At 33.7% G+C, this 18,980-nt stretch overlaps 3 protein-coding genes across 3 annotated transcripts; all 3 read left to right on the forward strand.

The window, feature by feature from the left end:
• The first annotated feature begins 7,008 nt into the window (after positions 1 to 7,008).
• LOC132610334 (probable glucan endo-1,3-beta-glucosidase A6) lies at positions 7,009 to 9,011 on the forward strand. Its single transcript, XM_060324636.1, has 3 exons — positions 7,009 to 7,165; positions 7,268 to 8,566; positions 8,815 to 9,011. The coding sequence occupies exons 1-3, from the start codon at positions 7,108 to 7,110 to the stop codon at positions 8,850 to 8,852; spliced, it is 1,395 nt and encodes a 464-aa protein (XP_060180619.1). The 5' UTR covers positions 7,009 to 7,107; the 3' UTR covers positions 8,853 to 9,011.
• A 4,425-nt stretch (positions 9,012 to 13,436) lies between these two features.
• LOC132611742 (uncharacterized) lies at positions 13,437 to 14,579 on the forward strand. Its single transcript, XM_060326122.1, has 2 exons — positions 13,437 to 14,284; positions 14,330 to 14,579. The coding sequence occupies exons 1-2, from the start codon at positions 13,437 to 13,439 to the stop codon at positions 14,577 to 14,579; spliced, it is 1,098 nt and encodes a 365-aa protein (XP_060182105.1).
• A 134-nt stretch (positions 14,580 to 14,713) lies between these two features.
• LOC132611743 (uncharacterized) lies at positions 14,714 to 18,731 on the forward strand. The gene is made up of 3 exons (XM_060326123.1): positions 14,714 to 15,484; positions 15,589 to 15,675; positions 15,783 to 18,731. The coding sequence occupies exons 1-3, from the start codon at positions 14,714 to 14,716 to the stop codon at positions 18,729 to 18,731; spliced, it is 3,807 nt and encodes a 1,268-aa protein (XP_060182106.1).
• The last annotated feature ends 249 nt before the right edge of the window (positions 18,732 to 18,980 follow it).

Raw genomic sequence — 18,980 nt, forward strand, 5'->3', positions numbered from 1 at the left:
CATATGATATAGTTTTCGACTAAAATAAGGTAAGTTGGATCAACCGAAGACTTCGTTTGCTCAATAAGACAATCATCCATTTTATTGATTATTTTTCCTTAAATTCTTCTGCATGAAACATGTGCATAAATAACTCTGGTTCGCACATCAACAGGAAGGTCAACTCATGTTCTTTGAGCCACATGCAAAAGTAGGATTTTAAATTTATAATTTTAAATTCTAGAAAAAACAGCTTAAACCGTTCTCGACAAATTATAATTTACATATATCAAGTGAATTTGTAAACACAAATAAAGAATTTAAATCAAAGTTACTAAATTCTGATGAACCCATAGATGAAGATGTAGCTCCGCCTCTGCCCTGCTATTACCTCCCCTATTCTCAAGAAGAAGCCCTTTCTTTTTACATAAGTGGCAGAATTTATATTACTTTAGAAGTGTAAACCTCCAATTTTTATCAAATTCTTTCATTTTCTGTTCCCTAGGCTCCGGCATCCTCACCCAATAAGAAGCCAACGGAAGAAAAAAACAGTGAAGTCTATCACTACCTAATGGGATTATTATTAATTATTATACTCTACACGTTCCAGATCTAGAACAAGTCTTGCACAAAATCTGACGCTGACAACAATTAAAAAACCATGAAATGTATACGTTATAATGCAGCAATAGGGAGCATTAGGTTAGGAGGAAGGCAGAATAGATCGGGACCTCCTGAACTTGTCGATGCTATGCAGTGTACATCTAAATTTTATGTTGGCTTAATTATCCCTCTCAATTTAAAAATATGATAGGCACGACCTCCCTGGACGCTGACAACCCATGAAAATATGACAAACGCGCTGCCACATAGATTTTTTTGTGCATGTGGCATTTTTTAAAGGATAAAATATGTATTTTTTACCATTTTAAGTTCAGCAATTATTTAAATCATCTTCTTCAGGCCAAATCCGTAAAAGAACTTGAAAATATCTTGACTATAAGTTTTTTATTCGCCTAAAGATAATGATATTCTAATCAAGTTATTTTTATATATTTGGCCAGGAAAAGAAGAAATACACAGTTAAAACAAATCATCATTGCATCTAAAAAGGAAATCAAATAAAATATTAACCAAATATTTTACGAATTTGACCCCGAAAAAATAATGCACAGTTGAAATAAATAGTAATTGCATGAAAAGAAAAATACACAATATTTTGTAGAAAATACACTGTCTAAACTTCATTACTTTTGCTAAACCTTATTTTTGTTTGGCTCAAATAAATAGATTTTCAAGTTGAAACTTTCAACTAAGTTATTTAGATTTGGATCCGAAAAAACAAAAAAAAATACATAGCTATAATAAGTAATCATCATATCGAAAAAGAAAAAAACACAATTGGGATAAAATATACAATGTATATTAAGAAAAAACAAAAAGAAATACAATTGGATCAAATTAATCATTTTATTGATTATGAGACAATTATTAGTTGAAAAATACTTAATTTGGAAGCTGATTTTTTTATTTTTCACCCCTCCATACGCCTAAAAGAGAATTTATCCACGCTCTTTGTTATATCACCATCTAGAAAGATCGAGACTATCATATTACTAGGTTCAGGAAATAATTAAGTCAATGCATAATTTAAATATGTATTAAATAAAAGATAATAAATTCGGGAGGGTCCCAAATCATTCAGCCTTAAAAGGAACTTGTCGGAATTCGGCCTAGGATGCCAAAGGAAAAGGAGTAGTACAATTTAGGCCTTGGAAATCGAGTATTGTTACTTGCGCTTAATAAAGGTTAATTTGGATCATATATCAATAAGCAAAGTTTCCATTTTCCAACATTTAACTTTTCTCCGCCATTCCCACTTTGACTAACCAGAATATCTATACTCCTTCTAAATTTTTTAACATTGTTTTGCTTTTTAATTTGTTCTACAATTAATGATTTTTTATATCTGATTTTTTTTTTTTAAACTTGAAACTCATTTATTTTACCTAAACGTCGTGCTGTTAAAACCATAAAAATGTCAGTGATATGTTTATATTGCAAATTATAAGAATATGTTGATATGTGCTAAAAGTATTTCTCTCTTTAAACCCTATGTTAAATAAAACAATGCTCGTATAATATGAAACCGAGAAAAGTTAGTATATAGTATTTCCTCCGTTTCATAATAAGTGGTGTTTTTACCTTTTCATTTTTTTTCAAAATTAAAGCTGTTTCACAAATCAAGAAGGCATTGCAAATTTTTCTTCCAATTTTACCCTTATTTAAATAAATGAAGTTTTACATAACCGAAAATTATTAAAGAGCTACTTCTTTTTCAAGGCATTTGAATAAGAGTAAGTAAAAATATCTCTTACTTTTTAGGAGTGAGTAATTTTCTTAAAGAGTGTGCCCAAACTAAAACATCACTTATTGCGAAACATAAGAAGTACTAAGGGGTCGTTTGGTAGTTGGTTACGAGATCACTTATTCATGTATTATTCTCTGCATAATTAATACAACGTTTGGTAGTTAGTAAAGAGATACCTTATTCACGTATTAATTTCTGCATACTTATACCGTGTTTGGTAGCTAGTTAGGAAGTAAGTTATTCAAGTATAAAATCAGTACGACGTTTGGTTTGCAATTTAGAAACCCGCATAACTAATACATGTATAAGTTACGAGGGAATCTATGTATTATTTTATGTTGGGTAGAAGATGGAATAACTAATACTACATGAATAAAATGTTAAATGACAATATTACCCTTATCACTTCCCACTTAAATACATTTCTTTCCTAAACAAATATTTTTGTATAATTTTTAATATTTTGTAAAAAATATATAAGATTTTAATTTTAAAAAAGTATATAATATTTATTAACTTTTAATATAACAAATCAACATTCAAAAAAATAATTTATGCATATGTAAACCCTGCATAACTAATACCTGCATAACTAAACCCTGCGTAACTAAATCTTGCGTAACTAATGCCTGCATAACTAATACCTGCATTACTAATACCTGCATAATCCTAACCAGCTACCAAATGACCCCTAAGTGCCTGTTTGGAAAGTCACCCATGTAATTGGAATTGAGTGTAATTACACAATTTAGCATGTTTGTCAGGCAAAGTAATTGCATCGTCAACATGTAATTGGGAGGGGGTAATTACACTCTCAAATTCTCAAAGGGAGTTGAGAATTGGGTGTAATTACACTCTGTAATTATAAGGTTACTTTTATATATATATATATATATATATATATATATATATATATTTTAATTTTACTTTTTTTTTTAATTTTTTTTATTTTATCTTTCATTGTCTTTATTCTCATTTTCCAACCTTTACTTATTGTGATTTCATGTAATTATATTTTTTTAAATTTTTTTTTCTTTTTTCTTCATTTAGCGTAATTACGTAATTATTCTAGTTTTTAAAATTACACTTCCTAATATTATAAAGAATAAGTCATTAATAAACTTGACATATAATGGGTGATGTTATTAATGTAGAATTCCGTAGTTGAATGGGGTCATAGACTTATATATGTTTTCTACAGGGACGTCTCAACAAGATCGGGGGCCCTGAAGCCAAACTTCAAGAGACGCTGTAATTTCTTTTTTTTTTTTTTATTTTTAAAAAGATCATCATATATATTTTTATTTAAAGTCTACTATTCTAAGTTTTTTAAGATGCGACGTCATTAGTTAAGTTTTATAATCGTTAAGAACAACGCAAAGTTGTTACCAAGTTTTTCAAATCAATTTATTCTAAACAAAGTTCAACTGACAATATAACTAATCAATCATGTGAATAGTATTTTATTTATTTATTTATAAAAATTGTGTACTCCCTCTGTCTCAACTTATGTGACACAATTTGGATTTCAAAAATCAAATTTCTTTATTTTTATCTTGAATGCGGACATACAATCTTTAAGTTTTTTTAAAAAAATAATTTACATATATAGAAACTACATAAAAGTACTATTACTCACATTAATTTTAAAACAAATTAGTCATAAAACTTAATCAAAATGGGGCCCAAAAAAAAATGGGGGCCTAAAGCCATTGCCTTAGTGGCTTTGGCCTTGAGCAGGCCCTGATTTTCATTTTCTTTTGAATTATATTCACTTAAGTCATGTTGGAACTTATTTTATGTTAAGTTAGAATGTGACATAAAAATATCATGTTAAACTTTTATTTTTTTGAATTTATATGTCTTAGTATATTATTCACTTGTTAGTTTACATTGCATGTTGTTCATTTTCCACTTACAATTGATAGATTATTATCTTGTCAAATATTTGAATAATGTTATGACATTATATGTATAAATATTAATCTTTTTGTCAAACATCCCGCCAATGATGTTCTTACAAAATGTGCGCTTTTAATTTTTATAATTAATTAAATTAAAAAATTATTAATTTGAAAAATATATAAAATTACTTGTACAATATTATTTACAAATAATTATTAATTAATATATTTTCAAAAAAAGGAAATGTATGTTAAATACCTAATTTAATATATCATTTATAAAGGCACATATTTGTCAATTATTAATTTTTATTTTAAAACTAACCTAATTGTGATAATTATACATGTGCAATCAAACAATATGCTAATAATTATATTGTAATTACGTTAATACAACCAAACAGATTCTCATAATTATTAAACTTTATAATTACTACCATAGTAATTACCAGGGGCTTTCCAATCAGATTCTAAAACAAAGTCTAGTCTAGCGGTAACAAACTACCTCAAAATAGATCTTTTAAATCTTTGATAGGACAATAAACGGCTACTTGCCATTGTAAATGTCTTTAGCTTTTGGGTTCCAAAAGTAGGTCACAATCGCTTTTCCTGAGCTTCCTCGAAATTGGTCATCACAAAGTGAAGTGACCTCAAGTGTTCATGTGGGCCTGACCATCACGTTTACTCTTTTGTCCAATCCTTTTCCCTTTCCAGCTTTCCTTAGTATTTTCTCTCATTGCTTCATCCCAAAGAATTGATTCTTCTCCTTTAACAGCATCTGCTATAAATGCTCTTTTCCACCCATTTTTACCTTTTCTTTTACCAAAAGGTAAAGACGGAGTGGTCACTCACCTATTAAAATTTTAAAAGCGACATTTATAGCAACTCCAAAATAAAATATACTTCCTCCGTCTCAATTTATGTGATATTTCCTCCGTTTCAATTTATGTAAACTCATTTGACTGAATAGACATTTAAGAAATAGTGAAGGCTTTTGAAACTTATGGTTCAAAATAAGTCTTGAATATTTGTGTGACTGTAAATCATTTCATAAAGTGAATTTATTTACAAATTAAAAAATAGGTCATTCATTTTGGCACGGACTAAAAAAGAAATAGGTTCACATAAATTGAAACAGAGGGGGTATAATTTAGCAGGGCATGAAATCTAAAAAAAAAAAGACTTTTGAATCTTGTAATCTAAAACAAATCAAAGATATTTGTGTGTTATTAATTATTTCGTTAAGCGTAAAAGGTAAAGTTTAAAGTTCTCAAAATATTTGCGCATTTTTCATTTACACGCCCATTAAGAAAACATTTATAAGGGCGTTATTTTGACTATTTTACCATCTTAACATATTTCATCATGTTCTCTCTTCTCAATAAATATTTACTCCATTTATGATGAAACCTCTTAAATGTTGGTATGTGACTCACAAAATCAGCCCATTGATGTAATTAATACAAGGGTAAAATGGAAAAAAAATTACTTAATTTTATCTTGGGTAAATAAAATTATAAATATTTTGAGACAAGTATTTTCAGTAAGGACGACAAATATTTTGAGACGGAGAGAGTGTTAATTATTGAGTTGGAAATCTTTAGGAATTTGTTAGAATTTGCACAACTATTAATGTACGTTTGATTGATTTTCATCATTAAATGACTTAGTAATAATTAGAGGTGGTATAATAAAATTGTGATTTATTTATGGCTCCTTAAAGGGTGTGTCAAATCAATACAGGACAAGTAAAAATGGACAGAGCTAGTGCTCCCCTCAGTTCAATTCATGTTGTCGTGTTTATTAAAAATATTGAATCAAATAATAACTATTTAAAAAGGCCAAATATAGTCTACTTCATCTGTCCCAATTTATATTGCAAACTTTACTTTTTAGTTCGTCCCAAAAAGAATGTCACTTTTTTATAATTAAAAACGACTTAACTTTAAAGTTTCTCGTTTAACTTCAATAAAATAATTTGTCGCCATACAAATATTTCCGATTTGTTTTAGACAAATTTTTTTAAAAGAGATTTCTTTTTTATTTCTTCTTAAATTTAGTGTCAAGTCAAATGGTGATACATGATTGGAACGGAGGGAATATTAGTTTTCATCTTTATCCTTACTCGATAAATAGAAAGAGAGATTAATGTGGTGAAAAATAAGTAATATTAAATTGAGATAAAAAAATATATAACAATAATTTAGTTAAATTACTCTTTTTCTTAATACTCACTCCGTCTCAAAATATGTGTCACCTTACCAAAAAAAATTGTCCCGAAATAAATGTCATCTTAGAAATTTAAGATAAAAATTGGCACGTGTTTTCAAATATGCCCTTAGAATTAAAATATAGTCCTATTTAATATTGCCCAATTCTAAAAAAAAATCCACTCCATCAGTCCCAATTCCGATGACATAGTTTGACTAGACACTAAATTTAAAAAAGAAAAGAAGATTTTTGAAACTTGTGATCTAAAACAAATCATAAATATTTATATGGCTGTAAATCATTTCATTAACGTAAAAGAGAAGTTTTAAGTTAAATTATTTTTTAAATATAAGAATATATCATTTTTTGGGATAGATTAAAAAAAAATATAGATATAGGAACAAATTGGATAATTTATTAAACTCACATTGTATGTCTTGATTTCCTAATCAGTTTGAGTTGTACTGAGGTGACACTGATTTGGGACGGAAAGGATATTTCTTTTAAGAGGGGTGTAAAAGAAAAAGGGCAAGTAATGTACAACACACACTTCTGCCTTTTTCTTCGCTGCTTCAGTCTTTCACTTACCCCTATATATAAACACGTTTTGCACTTAAAAGACATCATCACTTCTTCTGTAAAATGGGTTGTTTATCTACTTTGCTTTTGCTATCTTTTCTTGCCTTTTCTTCTTTCTCCAGTAAGTTTCAAACACTTACTAGTATTAATGTTAATTCTATCTAAACATTCTTTTAATTACAGTAGCTTAGCTTACTCTGTTCTACTTGTCGTAAATTTTCAGGTGCAGAAATCTCATCTCAAGTAGGAATATGCTATGGACAACTTGGAAACAACCTCCCTATTCCAACAAAATCAGTTGACTTAATCAAAAGTCTCAAAGCCAAAAGAGTCAAGATCTATGACACAAATCCTGAAATCCTTAAAGCTCTTAAAAACACCGACCTTCAAATTTCAGTCATGGTACCAAATGAACTCATCAACAACATCTCTACAAATCAAACCTTAGCTGACCAATGGGTTAAAACAAATGTTGTACCATTTTATCCAGACACTTTGATTCGTTACCTCCTTGTTGGTAACGAAATCCTTAGCAGCCCACCTAACACCACTTGGTTCAACCTTGTACCTGCCATACGTAAAATTAGATGTTCTGTTAAAAAATTTGGTCTAGGAAAAATTAAAGTTGGTACACCATTAGCTATTGATATGCTTGAATCTTCTTTTCCACCTTCTAATGGTACATTTAGGTCTGAAATTTCGGAAAAAGTCATGGTACCATTGTTACATTTCTTGAATAAAACCAAATCTTTCTTTTTTATTGATGTTTATCCTTATTTTGCTTGGGCAGCTCAACCCAATGTAATTAATCTTGACTATGCTTTATTAGAGTCCAAGAATGTTACTGTAAAGGATCCGGGTTCGGGTTTGATATATACAAATTTATTGGACCAAATGATTGATGCTGTTTATTTTGCTATGAAGAGAGTGGGCTACCCGGATGTTCGGTTATTTATTGCAGAAACGGGTTGGCCCAATGCTGGTGGGATGGATCAAATTGGAGCGAACATATTCAATGCAGCAACGTACAACCGAAATGTTGTCAAGAAATTTACAGCTAAGCCACCTGTGGGGACACCAACAAAACCAGGAGTTGTTGTGCCTACATTATTATTTGCTTTGTATAATGAGAACAATAAACCGGGTCCGGGTACGGAGCGGCATTTCGGGTTATTATACCCGAATGGAACGAATGTATATGGTATAGACTTGTCAGGAAAGACGTCTGAGTCTGAATACACGCCTTTGCCTAGGCCGAGGAACAATGAGCCGTATAAGGGGAAATTATGGTGTGTTGTTGGGAGAAAAGCCAATGCATCAGAGATTGTTGGAGCATTGACATATGCATGTGGGCAGGGTAATCGGACCTGTGATGAGATCCAACCCGGTGGGAAATGTTATAAACCAGATTCTTTGGTGTTACATGCGAATTATGCATTCAGTTCTTATTGGGCTCAGTTTAAGTCATTGGGAGGAACCTGTTCTTTCAGTGGGCTTACCATTCCAACCAAAAGAGATCCAAGTAAGTACTCTTTTTTTATTTTTATGACCTCACGTATTTCCAAGTTAAATAGTAATTAAAATTTGCTAGAAACTAGGGAGTGAGCTAATTGGCATAGAAAATGCCAACATAGAGGCTAGAGCCATTACCGTTACTTACTTCCAAAGAAGTTGAGTTTTTAAATTCTTGTTTATAGATGTTGTTGTATAATTTTAATAATATCTATCTGTCATTATTATTTTATAATATGAGTTCTTGTATTTTTGCAGGTTACGGATCGTGCAAGTTCCCAAGCGTCACACTTTGAAAATGGGTGGCACGTTTTGCTAGGAAGGTCAATGGAAGCTACGGTGGCAGATACATTTATTTCAATGAGACAAAGCCACGCCTTCTTTTGTATACGTTAGAATACAGTTGTACACAGAATTGTCTGATGTCGAATCAGAAAATGGTTGTTTTATTCTTATTATTATTGTTCTATTAATTAATCCTACAACACCTTAGATTTGTTTGTCCTACTGTATTCTGCCGTATAGAAGAAAATTACCTACCTAGAACAAGTGTTAGACAAACAATTGGATTCCACATTTTAATAGGCGTTTGACCATTAAAACCAAATATTTTTTATTTTATTTGAAATTTTGAAGTTGAAATTGAAGATAAATAGTGTTTAGTTATAGTTTTTGCAAAGAATATTTAATTTATTTGAATGCATTGAAGTTGTATTTAGAATTTTCATAGTCAAATATTGACTTTCAATTAAAATGAACTAATTTTTCGAAAAAAGTAAAAATTTCTGGTGGCCAAATGGGTCCTTAATAACAGGCATTAATTGTGTGTAGTGTGTAGGGAGTCCAATATACAAGTGCTGTTATTTATTTCACTGGACCCTAAATCCACTTGTCATATAGTGCTGTTATTTATTTCACTGGACCCTAAATCCACTTGTCATATAGTGCTGTTATTTATTTCACTGGACCCTAAATCCACTTGGCATATATTTGTTGTACCTTGGCATTTCATATCTTTACACTACATATCTTGGTGTACTTTTTGCATAATTTTCCTTGACGCTAGGCAACGGCTATATGATGTTTTTTGGGAAAATGTGGCTGGGACATGCAAATATTTGCTGCAATCAATAGAAAGGAGAATCTCACCCCACTCTCTGTAACGGCTATCTTTTCTTCGGTCTTTTTCACTTTTATATTACTTTGTTGGGGAATCTTTTACTTTTCTAGTTCTAGTGGACCAATAGCAAATAGTAGAAAATATGCTTCCTAATAGTATGGACCACATTTCTTCAAGCGTAGTTATAAACCATTTCTAAGCGCTACAAAGGTTGTGTTAAAACATCTCCAGGAATCTTTCACGGAAAGGCATGCAAGAACTGAGGAAGAAAAGAGAAGGCTTACCAGCATTTAGTGGAACTCTCGTTTGGAGGGACGGAATGTAGTATTCGAACTCAGTAATTTTAGCTTCAAGTATTTCAATAAATTTGGAACCTCGTAAATTAAATAAGTGTGGCAAGATCTCGAATGCAAATTCATAAAGTTTAAATTCTGAATTCATCTCTAACTTAGTGAATCTGTCTTCGGATTATTTGTCTAGTGCACTTATTATAGATGAATGTCACATTTGTGAAAATGAAATGGAAGAAACAAGAGCCACGTAAATGGATCCCCTCTAGTAACAAAGTGTCCAGTATTGCTCAATAGTACATTTGATGGAAGACATGCGTAAGAGTTAAAATCTGAATGCTTGGATTCATTTTAATAACTTTTTAAATTTTTATCCACTAAATGATTTTAATAGGAAAAAAACTAAAGATTAGTATCCACTAAACGGTGTGGACTGTCGGCAACTCATCCACCATTTACTTCACTTTCCTCAAACCAGCTCCACCCTCACATCAACACACTTTGTCCTTTTCTTCGTCAACATTAATCAAAATGATTGCCTATCTATGTGGGTATTCACCTAGAATTCAAAAAAAATAAAAAATACCGGAGTTCATAATAAATTCACTTTGTTTCTCTCCAGATTTTATGAGAATGAGTTGATATTTCACCAACAAATCGTTGAAACAATTGAGTTGCCGACCGTCTCCAGTCTTCCGACTATATTGTTTGTCAATCTCAGAGCACAGGGATTTTCAGAAAGGAACCAAAAGTACCGTCCCAAAGGTGTAGTTAAATCTTGAATGAAAATGCACTCTAATTTTGTCTTGACATTATAATACCAGTTCATAAACTATTTAAAAAGGAACAAATTTGAGCCAAAGTAAGTACTGAGCATAGATATGCATAAGGGGGAAAATGCTTCCAGCATGCTCAGGGAATATCTTTCAACTTTAATCTTGGGTTATGGCAGCTCAAAATTTTTGGGTCTAAAGTTAATTAGATTGGGTAGTTCAAAATATTTCAAATGTACATGTCTGAATGGCTGAACTTGCAAACTCTCAAGCCTGACTTCAAACTTAAATCTCATATAGACATTTTTGTTTCCTCTTAACCTAATTTGCTATCAGTATCACATGCCTAATAGCTCAAAGATACTTAGGTCAGACTTTCTACCCATCCATAACTCATATGAAGTAACTGTAACTGATTTGTGGACATAGGATTAAGAACATAGGCAAAGGAATCAGTAATGCATCCCCCAGCAGAAAATCGACAACTTTACTTGCGCCATTATAGATCTTACCATTTTGAGGAACATTAAATTTGAGACAATGAAATCAAAACGAAATCCCAGCGTAGAAAATTCAAGGAAAGAAATTAGAAAATGAATAAATGACAAAATTAACAAAGAAAGGGGAAAGTCTTGCTAAGCTCGTCGATTACAAGTGCGACGGGGAAAGAGATTGGGATGGAGTTCTGCATATATATACTAGTATCTGGACACGTGCATTGCACGTGTATCCCATGCTAATCAGTATAAACGATCATTAATCGAATATGTATATGGTGAGTTACATGAAATTTGAACGAAAAATCAAAGCTCAAACTGATGAATGGTGAACCTATTAGATGTCTATTTGACATTCCAAAGAAAAACATATCGGAAGTTACTTTCAAATGAATGTGAAAGAATATCCTTTATTTTCGGGTCCATGGAAGTTGAATTTTAGGGAGAAAGAAATTTTATTTAATAGTACTTTTTTCTACTTTGCTTCCCATCACAGTTTGTAGTTGTACCATAAAATTGTGCTGCAAAAATAGTTTGGGAAAAGTATTTTTGTTGAAGGTATAAATTCAATTTTACATTTCCTCCAAAAAGATATTTTTTTTATGATTGTTGCTTTGACATAATTATCATATTATGTGTCATAGCTAAAGCTTCATTCTTTTTGCCATTCCCCTTTTCTTTATGCGTGAACAAAAAGAATTGGAAATTTTAATCAAAATTCGAAAACGTCATCACATAAGACACTAATGCTCCACCTCGTAGCTTTTTTACATTAGCATCTCAAATGATGAGTGTCAGTTAATTAAGAAAACTGGCATAAATGTTTGTGGAGTTAAAAAGCAAGCATAGCTTGGTAGTTAGCTTTAGATTACCAGGCTATTAAAAAAAAGTGAAATCGTTTTCCTGTCAAAAAAGTAGGAACCTGATTGCCTGATTTTATTTGTCAAAATTGACAATCTTCTAATTGCTCAATTATCTCCATTCTCCATGCATCATCCTCTACATGGATATATATAAGAAGAAGAACTTAATTAGTGCAGATAGAAAAAAAGACCTAGCATGCTTCTTTCCATCTTTATTAGGTGAGTTTAACATTAATTTTGTTCTACATTACCGAAAAAAACCTCTCTTCTCTATCTCTTTCAAAAATACCCGACTAAAAACCCTAACACCTATTTTCATGGCCACGGCGGCCGGCGGCCAGCCTCCACCAGTGGTTGGTCTGCCGTCAACCATCACAAACAACAATACCCCAAAACTAAATTATATCACAGCCTTACAACCACCAAAAGAAGTGGAAAATCTAGACCTTAAATCTATTACGTATTTGCATGGAGAACCTACTATTGCATGGACAAAGAAAGAATTTGAGGAACTATCACGTCGCCAAAATTTGAAATATGTTGTTATTGCGAAATTCTCGTATGGCCGGCCAGATTTACAAGAATTGAAGAAGATTTTGCCAATTCAATTGGAGATCAAAGGGCGTTGTGACATTGGCTTTTTAGAAGAGAGACACATCTTATTACGACTATCTTTGCTGGAGGATTATGCTGCACTTACATCAAGTGCTTTTGAATTACAGTTTAGAGGAAGGATCTATCCGCTAAGATGTTTAATATGGGATCCTTGGTTTAACCCGGAGGAAGAAACCACGATTGCAGTTGCGTGGATCTCATTCCCTGGTTTACCCACAAATTTATTTGACAAAGAATCATTGTTCTCTATGGCCCAAACAGTGGGCACTCCATTGGTGATTGATAAAGCTACAAAAAATCAGACTAGACCAAGTTGTGCGCGTGTGAAGGTGGAAGTTGATTTACTGAAGGAATTGCCAAAAAGAATTCACATCAGTTGTATTGATGAGGAGACAGGAGAAGTAAAGGCAAAATGGCAAAAAATACAATATGATTACTTGCCTAAATATTGCACTCAATGTAAATTACAAGGCCATGATTTACAAGATTGCTGGGTTGTTCACCCTGAATACAGGCCCAAGAAAGAAGAACCAAAACTGGAGGGAGGTGGAGCACCTGGAAAACCAAAACAGAAACAAGTCAATGAAAGTATGAAAGATCATCCGACTAGTAAATCAATTGCAACAACCAGTGAGACTACCAAGTCTCAGCCTGCGAAACCAGTAGAAACGAAAGGGAAATGAGCAAACAATTATGGGAGATACAATTGGAATAACACAAAAATGGAGTGGAATGCAGTGACAAATAAGAAGAAGAAGCAAAATAACATGGAGGAAGGACAAAGGGGTAAGCTTGCAAAGGATAATGATGAGGAAAATAGGCAGCAAAAAAAGGAAAATGGGCAACAGAAGAATAATGTGAACTCGTTTCAAGCACTTACCAATGAGGAGGAAGAGAACTCTGTGGAGATTGTTGCAAAACAACGAAAGAAGAAGGCTGAAACCTCCGAAACATCCAAACCATGGGTGGAATCATCTTTTGGCACATCAAAGGATAGGGAGAAAATGATCCAGACTGTAGTGGAGTGCAGCCCAAAGGGGAAAACTGGGAACAAAGAAATTCAAGAAGAGTGCAACATGTCAAATGAACCAGTTAGCAACAAGGATAAGCAGTTAATGCAAAGCAAGACTGACACAGACAAGCAGGCAGAGATACCAAACCAAGATGAAAGTAAAAGAAAAGAAATCAACAATACTCAAAAGTACGCGGAAAAAGAAAATCACAATGAAGAGGGGCCAAGCAAGACAGTAGAGGAGGAGGTGAATAAATCAGGGGCGACTGAGAAGGAACAGGAGAAAGTAAAGGTAATGCAAGATGTAGATTTAAACAAAGTGCCTGACAAACCACCTGATAAAAGCTTGAACAGAACCACTGAAGATGAAGGAGAGGGGACTTATAAAGAATCGTTTGAGGATTCTCAATCATCATCAGTAGGTAATGAAGGAACGACCATGGATCAACAAGATGCAATAATTCCTCCAGAAACACAATCAGTGGAAATTATAGAGGAAAACATGACTGAGCACACTACCAACAACAAAGATGATACTTTGAACAAAGAGGAAGACATGTAGAGGAAAAATTCTCAGTTGGTAGCAAAAAATTTTGATAAAAGAGGGCAACAACAAGCAGAAGATGGTGAAGAGAAGGAAATTGACATTGGTGATGATGATGAGATGGATGAGCAGAACAAAGCACAAAGCATACAAAAGGCCATGGTCAAGGGAGGCATTTCACCAAGACATTTCACAAAAAATAAAAAGGAGAACATCAAGAAGACTGTCAGAGATAAAAGTGTACCCCCATCAATTGCTGGAGGTGTGCAAACAAGGAAAACAGCTTCGAAATCTAAAGTTTCGCAATGAATAGTGCACTGATATGGAACATTAGATCTGTTAACACCCAGCAAGCTTTTGAAAGAGTAGTGATGTTAAACATACAGAAAAAATTCAATTTTATTGCATTAATGGAGCCATTTTAACATCGAAGACACATTGAAATGTACAAGCTATGGTTGGGGATGTCTACTGCTTGGCATAATAATAATGGAAAAATTTGGGTATTTGTGGAGGAAGAGTATCAGGTAGAGACTCAGATGGACACAGAACAACTTCTCTCTTTGAAGTTGACTCATTTAGTTGGAGGACAAGAGGTGGTGATCACCATGGTTTATGCTAACACTGATAGAACAACTAGAGTGGCACTATGGAATGATTTATTTCATATTTCTTGTACCATAGATTCACCTTGGCTAGTTGGGGGTGACTTTAATGTTATAGTAGATGAAATTGAGAAATATGGAGGTTTGGAGGTGCCTTTTGTAGAAGTAGAGGATTTCAACCAATGCATTAATCTCTGCCAGCTTATGGATTTGGGCTTCAAGGGTAGCATGTATACTTGGTGGAATGGCAGGTCAGATGAACATTGCATTTTCAAGAGATTGGATAGGTGTCTGGCCAATCAGAAGCTTCAGGATCTCTATCCCAACATTGAAGTGGAGCATCTTATTAAGCAAGGATCAGATCATTCACCTATGTTGCTTACTTACAAAGTGGATAGTAGGGTAATTAAGAAATCATTTAGATTTCTTAATTTTTGGATTAAGCACCCTACCTTCAAGGATGTGGTGAAAGATAACTGGACAGGTTATCATGGATATGACCCTTTTTTCATCTTTCATAGTAAACTGAAGAAGCTGAGTAAAGTATTGTCTAAATGGAGTAGAGATGCTTTTGGAGACATATTCAGACAGATAGATACTTTGGAAGAGGTGGTCAAGATTCATGAACAAGAATTTGAAAAAAAAAACCACAGGAGAAAATAGAGCAAGATTACAAAAGGTTCAAGCTGAGCTGATTACATTCTATGCTGTAGAAGAACAGTTTTGGAAACAGAAATCTGGGATGCAATGGTTCAAGGATGGAGATAGAAACACTAAATTTTTTCATGCCCATGTACAAGGCAAAAGGAAGAAGTTGCAGTTGAATAAAATTCAAAATCAAAATGGAGTTTGGTTTGAAAGTGAAGAAGACATTGCAATGGAAGCTATTAATTTTTTCCAGCAATAGTTCACTGCAGAACCTGAAGCTACTGATTTTGAGTTGCTAGAACATATTCCTAAGCTGATTTCAAGAGAGCAGAACAGAGTGATTCATGAATTTCCAGAAGAGGAAGAAATTAAGGAGGTTGTGTTTGGATTAAATGCTAATAGTGCAGGTGGGCCTGATGGATACACGGGGAAGTTCTTTCAAGCAGCATGGGACATCATTGCTAAGGATATCGTCAATATGGTACACTCTTTCTTTTGTGGACATGAACTCCCAAGGTATATTACGTGCACTAATCTGGTGTTATTACCTAAGAGGAAAGAGGTGATTACTTGTTCAGACCTAAGGCTAATCAGTTTGAGCAATTTTATTAGTAAAGTATTTTCCAGAATCATACATAAAAGACTTGTAAAGCTGCTTCCTCAATTGATATCCCCTCAGCAAACAGGTTTTGTGAAAGGTAGAAGTATTGTGGAAAATATCCTTTTAGTTCAAGAAATTGTACATGAGATAAGAATAAGGGGTAAGCCTGCTAACACAGTTATTAAATTGGATATGGCAAAGGCTTATGACCGGGTTTCTTGGCTATTTTTAACAAAAGTGCTCAGGAAAATGGGTTTTGGGGAGATGCTTATAAATATGGTTTACAGAATCATCTCAAACAACTGGTATTCTATTCTGATAAATGGGCAAGCACAGGGTTTCTTTAAATCATCTAGAGGAGTAAAGCAAGGTGATCCTCTATCACCTACTTTATTTATCATTACTTCAGAATGTATGACCAGAGCCTTAAATCACTTACACTACAAGGAAGGCTATGTTGGATATGGTATGCCAAAGTGGAGCCCCTATATTAATCATTTGGCATATGCAGATGATACTATCATTTTTACTTCTGCTCAACCACAAACTTTGAAGCTTGTGATGGAGACTTTGGCAAAATATGAGAAGGTTAGTGGACAGAAGATTAATAAGGAGAAGAGTGTTGTATACTTGCACCAATCAGTATCTCAGACAGTGGCTAATAGTGTGGTGGAAGAGACAAACATCCCTAGGAAAGACTTTCCTTTTACATATTTAGGGGTGCCAATCTACTATGAAAGAAGAAGAATAGCACATTTCAAGGAGATCACTAATAAGATACAAAACAGGCTAAGTTTATGGACTGGCAAATTACTTTCAATGGGTGGAAGAACTACACTTATTAACCATGTTTTACAGAGTATGCCAGTTCATTTACTTTCAGCTTGTGACCCACCTTCGGGAGTTCTAGCTCAGATTCAGAGATTATTTGCAAAAAATTTCTGGAGTAATAGTGTTGGAAACTCTAGCAAACACTGGACATCTTGGACTACCCTTTGTCATCCCAAGGAGGAGGGTGGAATGGGCTTCAGATGCTTGCAAGATATGTCCAAGGCCCTATTTGCTAAATTATGGTGGAACTTCAGAACTAAACAGTCTCTATGGAGGACTTACATGAGCAACAAGTACTTGAAAAAGCATAATGCTATTTTAGCACAGTGGAAAGGGGGAACTTATGTTTGGGAGAAGATGCTACAGTGTAGAGATGTTATAGACCATGAAATTTGGTGGCAACTAAAGCAAGGGAATTGTCAATTTTGGTTAGACAACTGGACTGGTATAGGAGCTTTATATCAGATGGTCCCACCCAATTTTCAATGTGACTATACAGTAGTGCAGGTCAAAGAAGTACAGGAGGATGGAAGATGGAAGGAGGGGCAGATAAGGGAGTTGTTACCTGTGGAGATGGCTAATCATATCATTCAAAAGGTAAAACCACCTACAGGAGGGGATACCTTGGACAGACTATATTGGAAGCTAGATTCTAAGGGTATTTTCTCAGTTAGTTCTGCTTTCCAGGTGATGAGACAAAGAAAAGAAACTAGCAAAATCTATGAATACATGTGGGTGAAGGGTCTTCCTATAAAAATTAGTTTTTTCACATGGAGACTATGGCAAAGAAAGTTGCCATTGGATGATACTTTAAAGAAATGGGGCTTTCAATTTGCTTCTAAGTGTAGATGCTGTCTAGTTCCACAGGAGGAAACCATAGCTCATGTGTTTCTAAATTCTAATGTAGCTCAGATTACTTGGAAATACTTTTGTGGACCTGTTGGTATCAGTATTTTAGGAATGCAGCTTACACAAGTCATAACAACATGGTGGGAGTTAGCAGAAAACCAGCACACTAAGATGATTTATCAGATTATACCAGTAGTCATAGTGTGGGAGCTTTGGAAAAGGAGAAACACTATACAACATGGAGGGAAGGTTTCTGTTAACAAGCTGAAGTACAAGATCATGCATACTGTAATTTTATTTATGAAGACAAGAAGAAGTAATTTTAAGTATGCTCCTTATAGCTGGCAAGAGTTATTGAAGTCTTTGCAGTCTTATTCCCCTAAAGTGAAGATATACCAAGTATGTTGGAGGCCACCAGATTCAGGTTGGATAAAATGCAATACTGATGGGGCTTCTAGAGGAAATCCAGGTAGAAGTTCTTGGGGTTTTTGTCTCAGAAATACAAGTGGAGATTTGGTGTTTGCTCAGTCTCATGAGATGAGGTATGGCAACTACACAAATACCCAGGCGGAAGCAGAAGCTATAATGCAGGCACTAAAGTACACGAAGAGGATGAATATTCAGCAAATGATAGTGGAAACTGATTCTATGATCATGAAAAATGTCATGGAAAGGAAGTGGCAAGTTCCTTGGCAAATCATCAATGTCATGGAGGAAATTTGGAGGATCATGGGTGAAAGAACTGTGGTGGTTAATCATATATTCAGAGAGGGGAATAAACTTGCAGATTTCCTTACAAATCTAGCTCTAGACAGAGGTGATTATACTGCTAACAGCTTTCAAGAAATGGACACATGGGGAAGTAAGCTCATAAACAGTGACAAGAGTAATATACCCTACCTAAGGGTGAGGAATTGTCGAAGATGATGGAGTGGAGGGGAGATGAAAGGATCCAATGGGCAGAGATAGGAAGAAAGGGAATCAAACAACTTAGGGACCAAAATTCTCAAATTCCTTGGAAGATGAGAATGGAGATCCCTTTTCTCACTAACATAGTTGTTTCATGTGCAGGTACTGGTACTCTAGTCATGGTGTATTTAAAATAGAAAATACACCATGATAAGGCTGAAGAAATGTGCAGAGAAAAATACAGACAACAATACCACAGAGCAACGA

The sequence above is a fragment of the Lycium barbarum genome, chromosome 9, assembly GCF_019175385.1.
Source record: "Lycium barbarum isolate Lr01 chromosome 9, ASM1917538v2, whole genome shotgun sequence".
Classification (NCBI taxonomy): domain Eukaryota; kingdom Viridiplantae; phylum Streptophyta; class Magnoliopsida; order Solanales; family Solanaceae; genus Lycium; species Lycium barbarum.

Bases quoted from the DNA above. Each gene is read 5' to 3' on its own strand.
- LOC132610334 (XM_060324636.1), top strand. From the start codon at position 7,108: ATGGGTTGTTTATCTACTTTGCTTTTGCTATCTTTTCTTGCCTTTTCT. The intron at 7,166-7,267 runs GTAAGTTTCAAA...GTAAATTTTCAG, and splicing joins TGCCTTTTCTTCTTTCTCCA to GTGCAGAAATCTCATCTCAA. The intron at 8,567-8,814 runs GTAAGTACTCTT...GTATTTTTGCAG, and splicing joins TCCAACCAAAAGAGATCCAA to GTTACGGATCGTGCAAGTTC.
- LOC132611742 (XM_060326122.1), top strand. From the start codon at position 13,437: ATGGAGTGGAATGCAGTGACAAATAAGAAGAAGAAGCAAAATAACATG. The intron at 14,285-14,329 runs GTAGAGGAAAAA...TTTTGATAAAAG, and splicing joins TTGAACAAAGAGGAAGACAT to AGGGCAACAACAAGCAGAAG.
- LOC132611743 (XM_060326123.1), top strand. From the start codon at position 14,714: ATGTACAAGCTATGGTTGGGGATGTCTACTGCTTGGCATAATAATAAT. The intron at 15,485-15,588 runs GTGGTCAAGATT...TCTATGCTGTAG, and splicing joins AGATAGATACTTTGGAAGAG to AAGAACAGTTTTGGAAACAG. The intron at 15,676-15,782 runs GCAAAAGGAAGA...TTCCAGCAATAG, and splicing joins TTTTCATGCCCATGTACAAG to TTCACTGCAGAACCTGAAGC.